Genomic DNA, 19694 nt, shown 5'->3' with positions numbered 1-19694 from the left:
AAGAGAAACAATATTTTCCTAAAACGTGATTTTTTTAAATGCCTACACACGATTCCATACTATTTTTAAAGTCCTCTATTGTTGTGAACTTCATTTGCCTATCATTTTCAAAGACACACAAGATAAAAGTAAATGATGCTTTGCGTAGGAAGAAATTATTTCCACCACAGTGCACTGCAAAAACATCAGTACATTTCACAGCTGTAAAGTTAAGGTAAACCATTTTCTGCTGATAGACTATGAAAATTTGTTTTCACACATATCTTGGGATTACCCTTAAAAACAGAAACAAAAATAATTGGTTTTTATTAAGTTTTCTTTATTCTGTAATAGCACGCTAAACGTCAATGTCTATATATTTACAATCCATACAAAACATCTATGTTTTGTATCTCCATAATCAAATAGAAACAGGAAAAAACTTAGTAGCATAAAATTACTGGACAGAAGCCAGACCATTAGATTTATGAGCGTGACTGAGTATAATCCTAGCTGAGGTGACACTCAAGCTTCACTTATACGTTACTTACTGTGGACAAGTACCTAACACATTAACCTATTTTAACCTACCTTCAGTATGTGCCACAACCTCCTTACTAAACTGCCTCAAAAGTCTCAGAATAATTCTTATTTAAAAAGAAAAAGTATAATTGAACTTTCATGAATTAAGCTGAAGTTTTTCATTTTAAAGATGATAAGAGAATTCAAAGCATTTCACTTTGAAATCAAATATATATAGTAAGGCTTAATTGAGAAATAAGATGAAAATTATAGTATTTTTACATGAGTAGATGCTAAAATATTAGCTTAAAAATAAGAAAACCAAGTTAATAAAAACCTGACAATCTGTGAAATTTACACTGGATAAATTTATTGAAATTGATATGAGATAAATATTGAATATTTAATTTGCAAAATATTAATAATATAGATAGATATGCATGTTATCTGCATATGACACACTATGCAATTTTTAATTTGCAGAATAATAAAACAATAATGATTTTCTTCACATGGCCAATGTGAATTATTTCATTTCATTATTTTATTTTATATGGATATTTCATATCCATATAAAACATCCCTATTTTACAGATGAGGAAATTAAGGAATAGAAAGATTAAGAAATTCTCCAAATAAGTGGTGAGGCCAGAACTTCTATAAACTTCTGTTGGACTCCAAAGTCAATGTCTTAAACTACTATTGCTACTTGCCTTTTGACGAATCAGTGCTTTTAAAATAGTCAGCAATCAATAAGTAAACTTGTTAAATGGACTGAATATTTGCATGGTACATATTATCTCTACACAGGCCATAATCAATCTCAGTAAGTCTGAGCAAGAAAAATTTTGCCCTTTTGACAGATTGGACAACCGGTCAAAGGACTATTTTCTTTCTATAGTCACAGCTTTGCACGTAGCAGGTCTAGGACTATTCCAAGCCTCTGGAGCCTCTATGCAAAACTTTGCACATCAGCTGCATGAAGAAGCTGTGAATAAACTGTAGATGTTCCAATGCTAAAAATAAACTTTACAATATGAACAATCGGCACTGAAAACTCTCAAAAGCAAGCATCTAGAATAAAAATTCATTTATTATATAATATAAAGTAAAACATTAATATTTGAATTTTATGTCAAATAAATATGCTTGGTTTTAAAATGTAAATTAAGGAATTATCAATACAAGGGGCTTTCTGAGTTTAATTTGGAACTGTTATATTAATTTTTTCTAATTTGGAACTGTTACATTAATTTTTTCTTTTTAATAAGAAAAGTGATCCTACAATAGAAACACACTGCAATAGAAACACACAAGCCCACAGACTCTGACAGAATTTTAATTCACGAATTGGCCCATTCAAAGTTTAAACAAGGAAGTTGATATTGTGTTCCTTCTTTCATTTTAAGGCTACAAAATTCAAGATGCTTATAATATACAAAGGCAAGTTCAGGAAATATATTTCCCTCCCAGTAGAAGTGGCTATTACATAACCTACCTTGTGTGGTAAAGACATGAGGAGTACTCCAGTCACTCCAGATTCCTGGGCCATCCAGTCTCTTGCCTCTCACCTGAACCTCATATGAAGACCCAGGAAGTATACTGTCTACCAGCAGGGATGTAGCTGAGACAATCTTGTCAGCCTGTTAAATATTATATTAAAACATCAGAATATCAAGTTGATGGGGAACCTTTATGAAACGTGATCATAAGCTAATCTCATCAACTTTCAAAGAATTAAAATCTTACACAGTAGTTATCTGGCCACAGCGGAATTAAAACAAATATCAATAACCAAAAAGAAATGTTTGCACATTAGTCAATAAAATTTTAAATAGTCCATGGGTCCAATAAAAAAATCATAATGATAATTAGCAAATACTGTTAACTGAATCATGATGAATATAGGACCTTTAGAATTTTAAGAAATGCAGCTAAAATCTGTGGGACGCTTCAAGCCGCTACTGACACCTGTAAGACACATCTGGTAGAAAATGCTGTGCAGGGGTAGACAAAGAACTACAAGTATCCTGTATAGAAGGGCATGAAAAGTCTTAAGAACCTGAGCCTGGCCAGGCATGGTGGCTCATGCCTATAATCCCAACACTTTGGGAGACCGAAGTGAGTAGACCACTTGAGCCCAGGAGTTCAAGACCAGCCTGGGCAACATAGTGATACCAACATCTCTTTTTAAAAAAAAAGAGGCAGGAGAATCACTTGAGCCTGGGAGATCAAAATTCAGTTCCCAAAAATGTACTCCAAAGTTAATAAACTCTCTGGCCTCTAATGACTGCTCTTGAGGCAGGGGGAGCATGTCACAGACCAAAAATTATGAAAAGCATCAGGAATGCATACAACAACATCAGATATTAACAACTCCTATCTAAAATCCTCAAGTTTACAGATTATCTCCAGTTTACAGATGAGAAAGCTGAAACCCACAGAAGCCTTAACTCTGTCTTCTCCATACGTGACACTGAGGATTTCCATCGTTCTCTTTGTGAAAATAAAATGTTTTAAATTTTTTGCCAGTTCTAAAAGACTGTTTTTCACTTCTAAATGATATGAAACTTAGCTGCACAAAGTAAAGTGCCAAAGTATTCACATGGCCCAAGAGGCTATTCATTGAGCTCCACCTTCTCCTCCCCCACTGGCCTCTGACTTCAACCACTACTGCTGTCACCTTCACTGCCCTCAGCCACACCATCCTTTGCACTACTGTTCTCTCTGTTTAGAATCCAACTCCCCAGATATCCACATCACCATCTCCTTCACATCTTTGCTCAAATGTCACTCTCCCCAACCTCCATTTATTATTGCAACCTTCCATTCCCTGCCAGCACCCCCAGATTCCTCTTATCCTGTCCTGCTATCTCAGTGTACCCTGATGCAAGTAGAACAGTTCCAGGCACGTAGCAGGTGTTCAATAAATACTTACCGAATGAACTGTTAAAGAAAAAGAGAAAGGAAGTAAGGAAGACTTTATTTGGAATCATCACAATAGATATATGGAGCACTGCATATACCTTGTGATGGGTGGGAGTGGGTGGGCTAAGTCCAAATACAGCATGGGCAACAGGGAATTTATAGCCAAGAAGCAGGGAGTAGATAGAAAATTACTAAGCAAAAACATCATGAGAAGAGGGATTCTGGCTAAACTGACCTAACACAATTCTTGTTGAAGACAGGCCATGGTAATCAAACATTATTTGGGGAATGGTGGAGGATGAGAAACCTGATCAAATATTCATCAGATATCCAGGGTGGGGGGGTTCCTTCTAAAATGACCTAGCAGAGTTCTTTGCTAAAACTGAGCTTTACAGGAATCATGCACAGATGGGGCTAACAGAAGATTCAGAAGCTCAACTAATGATTAGCCAAGCAAAAATCTTTCTGTTGCCACATTCAGAAAAAGATTCAAATAGATTGAACAATTAAAAAAAAAGATGAAATCAGTGGTCTGTCGGTGGAAAATAATTGTAATTATGAATTCAAGTTTCTGTAACTAGATTTCCTATAGCCGTATATATACGTATGTATATCTATCTATATATGATATATATAATATGAAATATTGAACTATAATTCATTCTGCTTTAGAAGAAATGTATATATTTAGTATGCAGAGAGTAATTATTATGGGACTTAAGAGGGTCTTTACTTCTCAACTTTTCATTTTACTTACTAAAATATACTTACTTCTCTGATAACTGTTGTAGAATTCTCTGAATATTTCACTTCATATTGAAGTGGAAATGGTACCAATGGTGGGCTGGACCAAGAAATCTTTAAATTACCATCAACTGTGATTTCCATACGCAAACCTAATGGTGGATCAGGCTTCACTTAAGAAAAAAAAGAGAATACTTTTAAGTCAAGTAATTTTCATGACAATTATAGTTGAATAAAATAAAGTCAAAATAAATTTTCATCATATCTTGCCTTTCAAGTACTTAAAATTTATCCAAGGACTAATTACAGAACCGAAACAAGCTAGAATACTGGGTCTGGTTATTGTACCTTATCATAGCAATCCATATGTATTCATTTCCCTCCCCTTAAGTGGCAAAGACTATGAATCAGTAAATGAGATTATTTTGCTAAATGTTATTTCCCCTTATAAGAATCCCATTTAACTTTATTAAACCCAGCATCCTCAAACTTATTTGAAGTCTCCCCTGAACCTCACCCACTCCACTTATTTTAGTGGGTAAAAAGGAAAAAAGCATTGTGCAGAACACTATTTGGAAATACATAAAACTATCCAAAATTCAACTTGTCTATTAATTTTGGATCATAATTGTCTATAATCTAGACAAACCTACTCAAATAACTTATAGCATGAATATTCCCATGCAATAAATGCAGCTGCAGCAGTCCCTGGCTTGTCCTCAGAAGTAGGGATGAAGTTTCTCAGAATATTAAAAATGTTTAACGTTTAAATTTTGAAAGTTTAACACACATTTATACTTGGATTCCTGATATATTTAAAATAGAAAGATTGCCAAAGTGATAGAAAATTGGTGCGTTTTCTTGTTTGTTCACCTCTATATTAGGAAGGTTTTTACAATTAACAGGAATTATTCATGTATATAGAAATTATCATTAAATTGAAACAATTACTAATTTGAATTTTATTTTCAACAAATAAAGAGCATAAGGTAATTTTCACATTCTATATTTTCAGGAATTTGGTCACAATTTTCCTCTTTTAGTCAAAATCAATGATGTTTTACTTTATGTGACATATTATAAATTTCAGTTACTTTAAAGCAAAGACAGCTAAACACAAAAGTCTGAAAATTACAGGTGAAATTTACTGTGTTCCCATGACCAAAGAGAAAACAAACATATACCAAAGAAAAGTAAAATCACAATATTACAAGCTATTGTACATTTCCTATCTGCATATTGTAAAAGTTATCAGTATCAAACTGGAGTTACTAATGTGGAACCCTAACACAATGGAGTTGGGAGGCCATGAAGAAGTCCCCTCATGCATGTATGCCTACGTTGGAATGACGTAAATAATTCCTCAAAACCACAGTATTCCATAAAAGCCGCCTGCACAGGGACACTTGCCTAACAATGGCTGTCTCCACCAATTAGCTAATGCCAACCCCTGCAGCAAGCTCTTGTAACCAATAATCTTTGTTCAAAAGAGCTTACATGGAGGTCTCCTATATGTCTTTTCAAGCTTCCCCTTTACTCCAACCCCCCGTGGATGTGTCATAGTCATTCCATAGCATGCATGTCTAGAACTGCAATCCCCTACTACTCCCAAATAAACTTTTTGCTTTGTAGAGTTGGTATCTGTCATACATTTTAGGTTGACAATACTAATATGCGTTAATATTAGAAATACAAAAACAAACCCAATGTCAATTTCCCATTCATCTTACTCTGCCTCTCAGCAGCACTCCATAGATGCTTATACCCTCCTTCTTGAAATATTTTTTTCACTTGGCTTCTAGAACAACATACTCTTTTACTCCTGCATTCTTACTGATAACCCCTCAGTCTTTCTCTTCCTGAACTCTAAATAGGTGATCTCATACAATACTCTAAACCTTGATATGTTAACAACTCCCAAATGTATATATCTCCCCTAAACTTTAGACTCATATGTCCAACTTCTTATTCAACGTCTCCTAGGTTTCCAACAGACATCTCAAATACAATGTGTCCAAAATAGAGCTCTTGATTTCTGTACACACACCTAATCTTCCCTGAGTTTCCGTATCTCAGTATCTGGTGTCACTGTTCATCTAGATGCCCAGGTCTAAATTTAAGAGTTATCTTTGATTCCCCTCTGTCCTTCACACTCTACAACTCCAACCACTAGACAGTCCAGTCAGCACCATCTCCCAAACAGATCCAAACCAAAACAGTTCTTTACTTCTCCACCCTGGCCTATTATATGCTCTGGACCAAGTAACTCTGACCTCATCCCTTAATACTCTCATACCTCATTCACTCCTAGCACAAAGGTCTTCTGTTTTGTTCCTCAAATTACCAAGTTCATTTTATCTTAGGGATTTTGTGAATATTGTTCTTCCTGCTTGGAGCACCTTTTGCTCTGGATTTTTGCATGGATATCTCTTCTTTATTCAGCTCAAATGCTATGTCCTAAAGGAGATCTTCTTTGATCTACATAGTAGAAATAATAGTCCCTGACACTCCATCATACCAGTTTTATTGTTTTCATGGAACATATAATTTGGGGATATTATCATATGTGTTCAAATAGAAGGAAAGATTTTTTTCCCCAAAATTATCTCCGCATAAAGACAAAATTAAGAAAGTTTTCAAGTTCTTAAAAATTCCATAGCACTTTCCCTTAACTACTTCATTTTGAAAAACAACGCAACTCAAAGTTGACTCTAAATGCTACTAAAAAATCATCAGGCAGAATTAGTTTTGAAAAGAAAAGAAAATGATATTGAATAAAGATTTTGTAATTTTTTTCTCTATGGTATAACTTCATGATTGAATTGCTTGTATGCCATTGTAACTATGTTGTGGAGAGCACAATGATATCGCTAGAGGACAAATTATTTGAAAGTCTTAATGTTAAAATATGATGTCATACACAGTTTCAAAAAGTGCTGTATCTCGAGTAACTTAGAAAGAAGTAAAGCCTGAGTTGTATGTAAAATTGTATCAGATACTTGGAAAAGTGGCTCTAGTGATGTCAAAACCAATGGTGCAAAATCAGACATAAAGAGTTTGCATACAACTGTTTCAGGAAATATAAGTGGAGAAAAACTGCTAAATTATACAAAATTAAATGAAATTAATAAATTAAATACATAGCACTAACATTTCCCTGTATTATTCACATTTATAATTGTATATTTAAATTGATAAAAAGAGATTTGTGGGATCTTTGCACAAAGAAAACAGAGTGTTGTCTATTATTTGAAGTTTTCTGTAATCATGTTTGTACAGTAAATTACTTATTTACTCTTTTATCATTGTCTCTGCCTACTATTGTTTGTCCCTGCTCTCTGAGGTAGGAACCATGTCTAATTTCCCACTCTTTTTCCAGCTCCTAGAACAGTCTCTGACAAACATAAGCCTCTAAGAAATATTTATTGAAGGAATAAATTCAGGTAAGAAACATGCTTCTAATTATTTTTAAAAATAGTTATCCGAGTTGTGAAAAAGTGATATCCAATCAATACATATCCATTACATAGATCCAAGATTTAAAGAAAACAGTTTCCAAAACAGAATTTAAGTGACAATGGCCGAGATATATATACTATTGTTAAATCATTCTAGAAGCCACTCTTCATACTCTCAGTACTACATCTACCATCATTACAGTGTTAAGCAAAGTGAGATAAGCTAGCAAATATTTTTGTAAGCAATTTTTAACCTTTATATATGACTGATGTTTAGACCTATTATCATCATTTTAGTGCATAACTTACCCATATTTATGGGCTGAACTGACATTAGAGGTGACTGGAAAATTACTCCACCAGATGTGATTTTCAAACACATAAGCAGAGTGTTGTTGAGTTTGGCTGTTGGCACAGGCACAAGACATTCACAACATTCATGAACACTGCAATTGCAATGAACCATCTGAAAACTGCCTTTTTGGGGAACCAGAGGTGAATCTTCTGACACTTCCAGCCTATATTGAAAAATAAGAGCTAAATATTAACACAGATATGAAAATACTGGATAGGCTCTTAAAGCAGGATACTAAATACAAATTGAAGTAAACTATTTGAGACACCCAGCTTAAAGGGTATCTGGGGAAAAAAGATACCCTACATTAGAAAAACAAAGAAAAAGATTACAGCAGGTTAATCATCAGCAATAACATAAGCAAAACGATAGTGAAGCAAAGTGAAGTACTAAAATAAAAGAAAAACTGCAATCCTAAAATCCTACACCCAGCAAAAACAGCTTTCAAAATAATGATGAAATAAAGACTTTTTTTTCAGATATACCAAAGCAAAAAGAATTCATCACTATCAGACTTGCACTATAAAAAATGCTAAAGGAAATCCATCAGGCAAAACAAACAAAAAAAAATGACAGCAGATAGAAATATGGTTTCATACAAAGAAATGAAATTTAACTAAAATGATAAATATTTATTGATTGTTTAAAGCAAAAATAATAGCTCAGTTGGTGTGGGGTTTACAACATATGTAAAAGTAAAATGTATGGCATTAGTACCAAGCTTGGTAGGGGAGAAATTTGTGATGTTCTTACATGAAGCGGTATGATATCACTTAGAGATATACTATCACTTGGACTATAATAAATTGGGGATAGGCCGGGCGCGGTGGCTCAAGCCTGTAATCCCAGCACTTTGGGAGGCCGAGACGGGCGGATCACGAGGTCAGGAGATCGAGACCTTCCTGGCTAACACTGTGAAACCCCGTCTCTACTAAAAAAAATACAAAAAATTAGCCGGGCGAGATGGCGGGCGCCTGTAGTCCCAGCTACTCGGGAGGCTGAGGCGAGAGAATGGCGTAAACCCGGGAGGCGGAGCTTGCAATGAGCTGAGATCCGGCCACTGCACTCCAGCCTGGGCGACAGAGCAAGACTCCGTCTCAAAAAAAAATAAATAAATAAATTGGGGATAAATATTATAAATGCTAAAGCAACCACTAAAATAATAAAACAAGAAAATATGATTAATAAGCAACACAGGATATTAAGTAGAATCGTTTAAAAAGTCAAAAAGAAGGCATAAAAAGAGGAAAAGGGGAATAAATAATAAAATAAGATAAGAAAAGAAATAAAAAGATTTAATCCTAAACATATCAATTATCACACTAAATGCAAACAGCCTAAACATCCCATTTAGAAGGCAAAGATTATCAGACTGGATTAAAAAGACCCAATTATAAACAACCTACAAGAAATCAATTTTAACTATAAACACAAATAAAATGAAATGAATGGGAAAAGATATACCATTATAAGATTAGTCAAAAGAAAGTTGTAATGGTTATATTAATGTCAGAGAAAGTACATTTTAAAGCAGTGAATATTCCATGGGATAAAGATGATCATTTCATAATGAAAAAGGGATCAATTCACCAAGAGGACATAACAATCCAAAACATTTATGTACCCAATAACAGAGTTTCAAAATACATGGAACAAAAGATTGAGAGAACCTTAAGGAGAAATAGACTAATCCACAATTATTGATTAATTTCAATTCATCATTGATGTAACATTCTCCATTGATATAACAAGTAGACAGAAATTAGTAAAGACAAAAACGTGAACAACACATCAACTGACTTGACCTAATAGACATTTCGAGAACACTCCATGCAACAATAGCAGAATGCACATTCTTTTCAAAAGCATTTACCAAGGAAGACCATATTCTGGGCCATAAACATCACACACTGGGGCCTATTACGGGGAGGGGGAAGAGGGAGGGATTGCATTGGGAGTTATACCTGATGTAAATGACGAGTTGGTGGGTGCTGACCAGTTGATGGGTGCAGCACACCAACATGGCACAAGTATACATATGTAACAAACCTGCACGCTGTGCACATGTACCCTAGAACTTAAAGTATAAAAAAAAAAAAAAGAAGTAGTGAAATGGGGTGGTTACTTGACAGAAATGTGTAATAGAGAAAATTTATTTTTTAAATGGGAGTTATTGTATCATGTCTATTAGCTGAGAGAGTAACATGATGGTGCAGAAAATAGAGGATAATGGCAAGAAAGTCCTTGAGTTGACAATAAGAGATAGGACTCAGAACACATGACAAAGCATTCACCTTAGATCAGAACTCAAAGAATTTATTCACAATAAAAGTAGAGAGGAAAATTGCATGGGCAGTGATATAGGCAGCCTGGTAGATTTGGGTGAGAAAAGCAGTCATTAGAGAAACTCCACCTGCTTATGTTTTCTCAGTGAAAATAAAAAGCAAGATCATCAGTGGCTCACTCTCAGGAAAGCCAGCTACAATGGTGCAGGCTGTCCTATGGGGAGATCTACATAACAAGAAACTGAAGGAGGTCTCCAGCTGACAGCCAGGGAGGAATTGAGGCCCTCAGTCCAACATCCCATGAAGAACTTGGAACCCCAAGAACTGATCTCAAAAGCAGCTCCTCCTGAAGGTGAACCTTGAAATGACTGCAGTCCTGGTGGCTGACACCTTCAGTGCAGTATTTCTAAGAGACCCTGAAGCAGATACTCCCTTCCCGTTCCACCCGACACTAAGCTGCAGCTGAATTCCTTAACCACAGAAACTGTGAGATAATAAATGATTACTGTTTTAAGCCACCAAGTTTTGGGTTAATTTATTATATGACATTACATCACGAATGCAGATATTGGAACTTGAAAGTGGGGTGCTGCCATAATGAAAACCTAAAAATGCATGAGTGGTTTTGCAACCAGGGCACAGAGGCTATAAGGATTTGAAGAAGCATGGTGAAGAAACCTAAATTGCCTCAGACTGTTAGTAGAAATCTGGTGGACTTCAAAGACTCTGCCAGTAAGGTCACAAAAGGTGAGAGATAATTTATTGGAAAATGGAGAAAAGTGATCTTTCTTGTGTAGTAGTGGAGAGCTTATTAACATTACCATCTGTAGGCATGTGGAAAGTACAGAATGTGCTTATTGAACTGAATTATATATTTAAGGAGATTTCCAGCAAGTGTTGAGGACATCTCTTGGTTTCTTCTTGCTAAAAGAGGAGAGATATACATTGAAGAAAGCACCATTAAACAAAAGAAAAGAGGACTTCATAGTCTTGAGGTGTCCAGCCCTTCCAGATAGCAAATACTGTTAAAATTAAGAAATGCCTTCTGAGCAAAGATCAAAGAGAAGACAGAGAAAAGATCTCTAGGAGGTTTGCAGGCTTTTATAACATCTAATGGAGTGAACACCAGAGAGATCCACTGGAGGTCCAGGTAGTTTTGTGAGAGAAGTATGTTAGCAGAAATACTGCTAATATAGAGACAGAAAGAGACAGAGACAGAACAAAATGAAAAAAAAAAAAAAAAAGCCGTTGGACCATTCAAAATTGTGCTGATAGGAAAGCAGGCTGTGAAAACAACTTAGATGCGCATATGGGCTGCTTTTCATGAAGAAGAGAGGGTTACCCAGGCCAGAACCTGGTACCCAGAAAGAGGAGCCAAGAACCATGGAGAATTATTCCTGAAGTTGGGTAGTAGAGTGAATAAACTAACATGAAGGATACAAGGGGAGATGGTCGAAGAGCAGGGTTCTTGACATGGAGATTATAGAAAAAGCATGCTAATTGGTGATGACAAAGTCTAGAGCATGTCCATGACAAGGGGTGAACAAGGTGGTGTGAAAAAAACAAGAATATTGAAAATAAGCATTCAAGAAACTGTAGATTAATCACATGGATCCTGAAATCATCAAGAATGCTGGCAGGAGTAATTGTGAAGACAAAGTAAAGTCGGTGTTAGTAGTTACAGAAGCCCAAACTCCAAGCATGACCTGGAGGGTCCTTCACAATCTGACCCTTGCGTATCCCTCCATCCTGATTTCTCTTCATTCCCCAGCTTCCCAGCCCCACCACACCCAACTTTTCAAGTCCTCCCATGTGGTATGTGTGCCTCTGGGCCTTTGCAAATGCTCTTCACTCTCTGGTTCATTCTCCTCTGCCCCCTCTTCACCTGGGCTGGATATCCCTAGTAAGTGTTGCCACGCGGCACTGTGTTTATTACATCACAGCATTTCCAAACTTTGCTGTTATGTCTTCTGTTTTTACCACAGAATGTTAGCTCCAGGAGGGCAAGAGTTGAGTCTGTGTTGTGGAACCTTGCTCTACATGCTCAGCTCAGTGCCTGGAACACACAGGAAGCACCTAATAAAGAAAGAGAATTTCCTTCCTAGATCTAAGAGGAAATCTCTAGAGCAGTTTCAAAATACTACATTTCTAGAGTATCTGTCCTTCAGACTCTCTGACAAACATTAATATCTGAGCCCAAACAAAGCTTTCCCTTAAGGGACATATTTATATGGCTTTAAATCCCTTACAAACATTAGATTTTATCCCTTTTAAAATATACGTTTTTACACATGGAAGCATTTGAAAATTTCTCTTGTGAATTCTCCAATGTCCAAAATAGGTGAGTCCGATTCAAAGCTTTTCTACAGTAACCACCATTATGGATTTTCTCTTCCATGGAGTTCTCACTGGTTATTGACCAGCTCTTCCTATATTGACCAGTCCTTCCTATTGAATTAGAGTCCTACTTAATTATTTGGAGATACATTGCCTTAAAAGCCGAACAAAAATAGAATTAAAGGCAGAAACAGCATGTGATAGTTGGTATAATGAACATATTAACCAAATCATAGAGGTATAATGTGGCAGGAAAAAAAATAGGAGACTGTTTCTCAAATTCCTTGGAATTACAAGTTTTACTGTGCTAATATTTTTAGAAACCTAGGTTCCAAGTAAAAGAAGACCAAATTAAAATCATCTTGTAAGAAAGTTTGAAAATCTACCTAATTTACCTAATTTTCTCATCTTCTGGGTCCTATTGTTCAGAGGAATAGACCAATGACTGTCCAGTTGACTAAACTGAAGCTAAAATTCTCAGCTATAGCTAAGTAACTATTCAAATTTATAATGCTCTGAAATTATATATATCTATATATTACATATATACTTATCTTTTTCAGAAAAATACCTCAAGCCATAATTATAATATATACATAATAGAATTTAAGCCCTTACAAATATTCACAGGGCTTTAAAGCTGAACTCTTTACCCTAACCTGCTGATAAGATCAGAAATTGTCTAGAACAGGAACCCAAGTGAGAATTTTTAATCACTTCCAAAGCATTTAGGTCATCACAAGGAAGTAGTACTATGCAAAGGAATACTTTTCTCTGAGCTAAAACCTATTTTGCTTAATAAAGCAGGAAACTGCCCTGAACTTCAAACATATCTTCATCCACCATAGGGCTTCCTTTCTTCTCTCAATACTCAGAAGTTGAGGTAAGCCTTCTTTAAGGCCAACCCTGTGCTCTTTTCATGGAATTTGCCTATTCCATTATTCACTCTCTATAAAATATCTTCAGTGGATCCCCTTCTATTACCAACTTTTCTCTCCCTGCTGGATCACTTTCTATAGACTAAAAACAAATTCATGATTTCCCATCCTTTAATTATCCACCCTGGGACATTCATTATCCATTAGTCTTCCACCTCCACTTTCCAACCGCAGCCAGGCTTCTCAGGCTCTAGAGATTTATAACTCAGTCACTTTTGTTATGGACATTTGTCTACTTTCTGGCTGCCCAACATCTGGCTGAAGAATCCACCATCATACAAGGCTGAAACACTGGCAGTTAGAGCACCTTCTCAGCAACTAGATACCCACATCTGAAACACTGGCAGTTAGAGCACCTTCTCACCAACTAGATACCCACATCTGAAACACTGGCAGTTAGAGCACCTTCTCACCAACTAGATACCCACATCTGAAACACTGGCAGTTAGAGCACCTTCTCAGCAACTAGATACCCACATCTGAAACACTGGCAGTTAGAGCACCTTCTCAGCAACTAGATACCCACATCTGAAACACTGGCCCTCATGATGATTGCACAAAGACGCAGGGGCTTGTAGGTTCATCAGAGTCGTGGCATCAGGTGACCTGCATGTGGAAATGATGACCACAGGGACACTCAATGTCCAGATACGATAGCAGTGGCCCTATATCTGGGTTCCTCCTCTGGCTGACTTAAAGAATTAGTCCAGTGGTCTAACACTAGTAATAAATATTAGCTACAGCCTGGTAATCAATACAGAAAGGAGAGCAGTGGCAGCTATGCATATTACCTCCCTTACAGTATGCATGCATGTGTGTGTGTGTGTGTGTTTCTATATATTAACGAATTTCTTCTCAATCTTTTCCTTCCCCCTATTATTTTATATAAGGATTCCTGCTATTATTAAATTTACAATTTTATATTTAGCTTCCACAATATTCATTCAGGTAGAACCGTGATTGAATGTGAGGAGCAATTAATACTGCCTAGAGAGCAATACTGTACATGTCGCACAGAAAACATAATGACAATTGTGACATAGCATCATCCACTTTGGGAGAGAGGCTAAGACTGTCTCCTTTTGTTCAAAGTGTAGCCCACCACTCCCCACCCCCTGAGCAGCTCCTGTGGCTCAGACAGGGGCGGTGGCAGGAGGAAAGATGCCACAGCCTGAGTCCTGGAAGGCCACTGCCAGTGTTGCAGAAATTGAAAATGGCCCATTAGTTATGCTAGGTCTATAATGGGAAGTGTCACAGTTCAATATTTCTGTTATGGGTGCATTTTTACATATGTGACCTGCGCAGTTTTGGTTTTTGTTCATTTCAACTTCAGTGAAGTGACTCAGCCACTTAAGAATGTGCTCATCCACTATTCACAATAGCAAAGACTTGGAACTAACCCAAATCCCCCTCAGTGATAGACTGGATAAGGGAAATGTGGCACATATACACCATGGAATACTATGTAGCCATAAAAAAGGATGAGTTCATGTCCTTTGCAGGGACATGGATGAAGCTAAAAACCATCATTCTCAGCAGACTAACACAGGAACCAAAAAACAAACACCACATGTTCTCACTCATAAGTGGGAGTTGAACAATTGAGAACACATGGACACAGGGAGGGGAACATCACACACTGGGGCCTGTCAGGGGGTGGGAGGCTAGGGGTGGGATAGCATTAGGAGAAATACCTAATGTAGATGACAGGTTGATGGGTGCAGCACACTGCCATGGCACGTGTATACCTATGTAACAAACCTGCACTTTCTGCACATGTATCCCAGAACTTAAACTATATTTAAAAAAAAAGAATGTGCTCAAGGGATCTGGACTCCATGGACCATTTCCAAAACAATTCTATTCTTGTTTCACTCAAGGTCCAAGTCTATTACTAGAGCCACAGTTCGAAGCAAACGAAATTGATGATATGATAGTCATATTGAAGATCCAGAAAAAGGCCACTTGAAATTGTCTTCTGAACTAGGCATGATTTTTAATGAACCTGCTCAGGAGTTGAGAGACTTGGGCTATCAGAAATGTGCTTTTAATATGCTTATCAGTAACTGCAGGCTACCACAGAGATGTGCCAGGGACAAGGAATGCAGCACGTAAAGTCCTACCGTCTGACCTGCCAGTTGCTAATATTGTTATCTGTTTCCACAATGAAGCTTTTTCTGCCTGTCTCCAGATGCTGCACATTGTCATAAATTGCATGCCAGCAAACCTGCCTCATGAAATCATCCTCATGGATGTTGTTAGTGACCTTGATGATTTGAAAGGAGAACCAGATGAATATGTCCAAGAATACCTCCTTGGAAAAATTAAGTTATAAGAAACATAAAGTGTGAGGGATTGATTCAAGGAAGAATAAGTGTAGCAATCCAAACAACAGAAGTCCTTGTGTTCCTAGACAGCCAAGTGAAGTGAATGTGATGTGACTGCAGTCCTTGCTGGCTGTCATCTGTGTGGACTGGCACACCATGATGTTCTCAGTGATTGACATCATTAGTGCCAATACGCTAGCCTACAGCTCATCCTCTGTTCCTGGAGGATTCAATTGAGGGCTGCACTTCAAATAGGAGCTTGTTCCCCTTTCTGAGCTAGGATGAGCAGAAAAAGCCACAGCACCAACAAAGTCACTGATAATGACTGGAGGATTGTCTGCCAGGAACAGACAGTATTTCCATGAATTTGGACAGTATAATACTGGCATGGGTATCTGGAGAGGAGAAAATTTGGAAATATCATTTCAGATCTGGGTGTGTGGAGGTAAGCTCTTCATCATGCCTTGCTCTACAGTAGGACACATTTTCCAAAAAAGGTGACCATATGGATCTCCTGAAGGTCGGGACACCATGAACACAACTCTTTGAGGCTGGCGCATGTCTGGCTGGATGAATAAAGGGGCAGTATTTTTCCTTAAGACTTAATCTGAAGAGGAAAAGCTATGGAACTATCAGTGAGCATGTTGAATTGAGAAAGAAGTTGGGATGCAAATCATTTAAATGGTATTTGGATAATATTTACCCAGAGGTGCAGATATCTGGGCCCCATGCCAAATTCCAGCAACCCACTTTTATCAGTAGAGGGCCAAAATGCCGCCCAGTCCTTCAACTTGGAAGGCTCTATCACTTCCAGACCAACAAATGTCTGGTGGCTGAGGGCTGCCCAGGTCGGAAAGGAGGCATACTAGTGCTTAAGGCCTGTGAGTATGGGAACCCAAATCAGAGCTGGATTTATAATGAAGAGCATGAATTGGTTTTAAACCATCTTCTTTGTCTAGGTACGACAGAAACTAGCTCATCAGACCCACCACGACTCATGGAGTCCATGGGTCAGGCAGACATGGACCTTTGGGGAAAATAATCGGCTGCACCAGATGTCAGTTGGACAGTGCCTGAGAGTGATGGCTCCACAGGGTCAGGAAGACTCTGTTGCTATGGCAATCTGTGATGGCTCCTCTTCACAACAGTGGCAGTTGGAAGGTTAAGGTGGACACCGTAGCAGAAATGGTGTTTCATCGGGCTTTGCCTCCTCCGTGAAGTGTAAGGCTTTAGAAAGAATGTTGTTGGTGCTAGGAAAGCCTTGGTTTGGTACAGCCATCTTGGATAGGATGACATTTCCCATCTTCCTGGAGATGCCTGGGAATGTTAATAGAGGTAACACAGCAGATCTGATAGAGATGGGAGCACTGAGTGTCCGCAGGTAAAGAAGTATGTTTCACCAAGACACTGAGGTCATTTCTGAGCTTCTATTAAGGAATTTCCTGCTTATAGAGGAAAATCAGAATACAATTTTAACTCTAGAGTTTTGTTTGTACACAACGACAAAACTCAGCAAATGGATGTTTCTATTCAAATTCATTTATGCCTCTTTTTAATCCCCTTTAAAGATGGAATGGTTTTTATCTGATCAGGAGTTTGTCATGATTTCCCTTCTTAGAAGACTTCACAGGAGACAGTACTTTTTATTTTACTTATCATTTGTTTAGTATGTTCTAAACAGACAATTTAAAAAAAAAAGAATCTACATTATGTTTAACTTCAGAAGGCATCATGTATAAGATAATATTTGAGAGGCAGTTAACTATTATAAATTATTTTGATGAATTACGATACTACATACATGTGAAATAAAGGATCCTTTTGGTTTTTTTTAAAGTATAGTTGCACCTAATTAGGTGAAAGTATGAAGTTATAGGGAAGTTGTAGGGAAAGGTAGGTATGTGTAGAAAGGTGTGTGTGAATGCTCCAAGTAGCCAATAAGCCAATGAAGTGAATTTTGCTGGTGGTTAAGCTATTGTCTGCCATCTTCAATGCACCCTAAGCTCTGTTTTGCCATGCTGGGGCTGGAGCTCAGAAAACCATAGTTCTCCTCTGCTACCTAAATTCTTGTTAAATTCTACCTGTGGAGGAGCTAGAAAGAGACTAGAATAATGGAGTGATAAGGGAGTTGATCCTTCCTGTTTTGCCTTCCATTCTTGAAATATCACTCCAGCCAGAGGTTCCTCACCTGGGCAGCAGCAGTTGGTCCCAGTAACCAGGCTTTTTCCCATATTCTCAGTGCCAGCCATAGTATACCTTAGATATATGAATTCCAGCTCTGCAGGGTCCCCCCATCAACTGACTGAGGAACTAGCATAAAGATCAGCTCTTCAGGGTCCTTTCTCCAAGTTTTGCTTTGTTCTGGCAACCTCTCCTTCCACTCCCCTGAATGAGCTTTGCCTAAAAACCCATTATTTTCACACTGCCAAATCCATACATATTATTCAGACCTTATTATATCTTCCTGCTATATCTGACCATTGACCACTCACTTCTCCCACCTTCAGACAATATTATTTCTTTACTAATAATTTTTTGGCTCATTAAGACATTTCTGGAGGGTAAATCGGAAAACCTTTTAGAAAACATTTTGGCAATATGTATTGATTCAACAAATAAATTGTAAGCATTGTGTAAATATTTCCATTGCATTAATTTCTAGAGGTAGAACAACTGTTAAAGATAGTAAGTGCTTTGTGTGTGCATTTAGTAAGTGGTACAACCAAGTAGCCTGACTCTAAAATCTGTCATATTAACCTCTACACTAGGAATTTGCAAACTTGAGGTCCATCAGAATCACCTAAAGGACTTGGTAAAATACAGATTAATGAGCCCCACCCCCCTAATTTTTTATTTACAAGGATGAGCTAGCAAATTTAAATTTCTAACAAGGTTCCAGGTGATACTGATCTCCTTCCCAATACTATACTACCCACATATTTTCTTATTAACTCTTATTCATCTCTAATGACTCAACTCAGCTATCTCCTTCCTTCGGAAACCTTGGCTACTCTCTTCCCTCACCAGCTGAACTAGATAACCCCCATCTAAGACCTCACAACAATCATGAGCTCCCATGACATTATGTGCCTACCAAATACATATCGTAACCACTGAAACTGAAACTCTGTATGCATAGGTCCCAACTGCTAACCTTTGAGCACCTCAAGGACAGCGATTACAACCATTCATCCTTTTTTACATGTCTTTAAGTTTCTTTTTAAATGTATACTGTGATAAAATGTATATAAAATTTAACATTTCAACCATTTTAAGTTTACAGTGCAATGACATGAAACACATTCACATGATTATACAACCATCACCACCCCCCAACTCCAGAACTTTTTTCATTTTCCCAAATTGAAACTTTATATCCATTAAACAGTAACTCCCCAGTTTCCCCTCCTCTCAGCCCCATTCTACTTTCTGTCTCTATTCATTTGTACAGGGACAGTTTCTAGCACATTGTTCCTCAACAGTATTATCTCAATAACTGCAGAACTGAAGGAGGCAAGACTTTAAGCATCAAATAGAAGAATTAATGAGACAGAATTTTAAAGAGTTAAAATTGACATAGAAATGGTGTATATCATCACTGGAGTAATTAGAAAACTTGAAGGACATATTAGCTGTTTGAGTTATAAGTATATGGCTGTTTGAAAACAATATCTTTGTTCTCTTTCTAGCACAAATAAATATTAGCCACTCATATTAAGTTTATAAAGAGATCAAATACGAAAAATCATCTGAAAAAGAAATATAAAACACATCTTTTTTCCTTTTCCACTCAAATACCTAGGACTCCTGAATTGAGTTCA

At 37.2% G+C, this 19694-nt stretch overlaps 1 protein-coding gene and 1 pseudogene across 3 annotated transcripts in view; one reads left to right on the top strand and one right to left on the bottom strand.

Moving 5' to 3' along the window:
- The window catches only part of LEPR (leptin receptor), an 86111-nt gene that overhangs the window by 34349 nt on the left and 32068 nt on the right, over positions 1–19694 (bottom strand). For all 3 annotated transcript variants that reach the window (XM_033225185.1, XM_033225186.1, XM_033225187.1), the window contains exons 5-7: positions 7941–8149; positions 4201–4346; positions 2000–2144 (exon numbers count right to left, since the gene is read on the bottom strand). In XM_033225185.1, coding sequence (XP_033081076.1) covers positions 2000–2144; positions 4201–4346; positions 7941–8149 — 500 coding nt within the window. The remainder of the gene's footprint in view (positions 1–1999; positions 2145–4200; positions 4347–7940; positions 8150–19694) is intronic.
- Positions 14788–17104, top strand: LOC117092050 (annotated as a pseudogene).

The sequence above is a fragment of the Trachypithecus francoisi genome, unplaced genomic scaffold (genome assembly GCF_009764315.1).
Source record: "Trachypithecus francoisi isolate TF-2019V2 unplaced genomic scaffold, Tfra_2.0 Lachesis_group12, whole genome shotgun sequence".
Classification (NCBI taxonomy): domain Eukaryota; kingdom Metazoa; phylum Chordata; class Mammalia; order Primates; family Cercopithecidae; genus Trachypithecus; species Trachypithecus francoisi.
The sequence above is the reverse complement of the archived record's forward strand: the minus strand, read 5'-3'. Positions and strand labels throughout refer to the sequence as shown.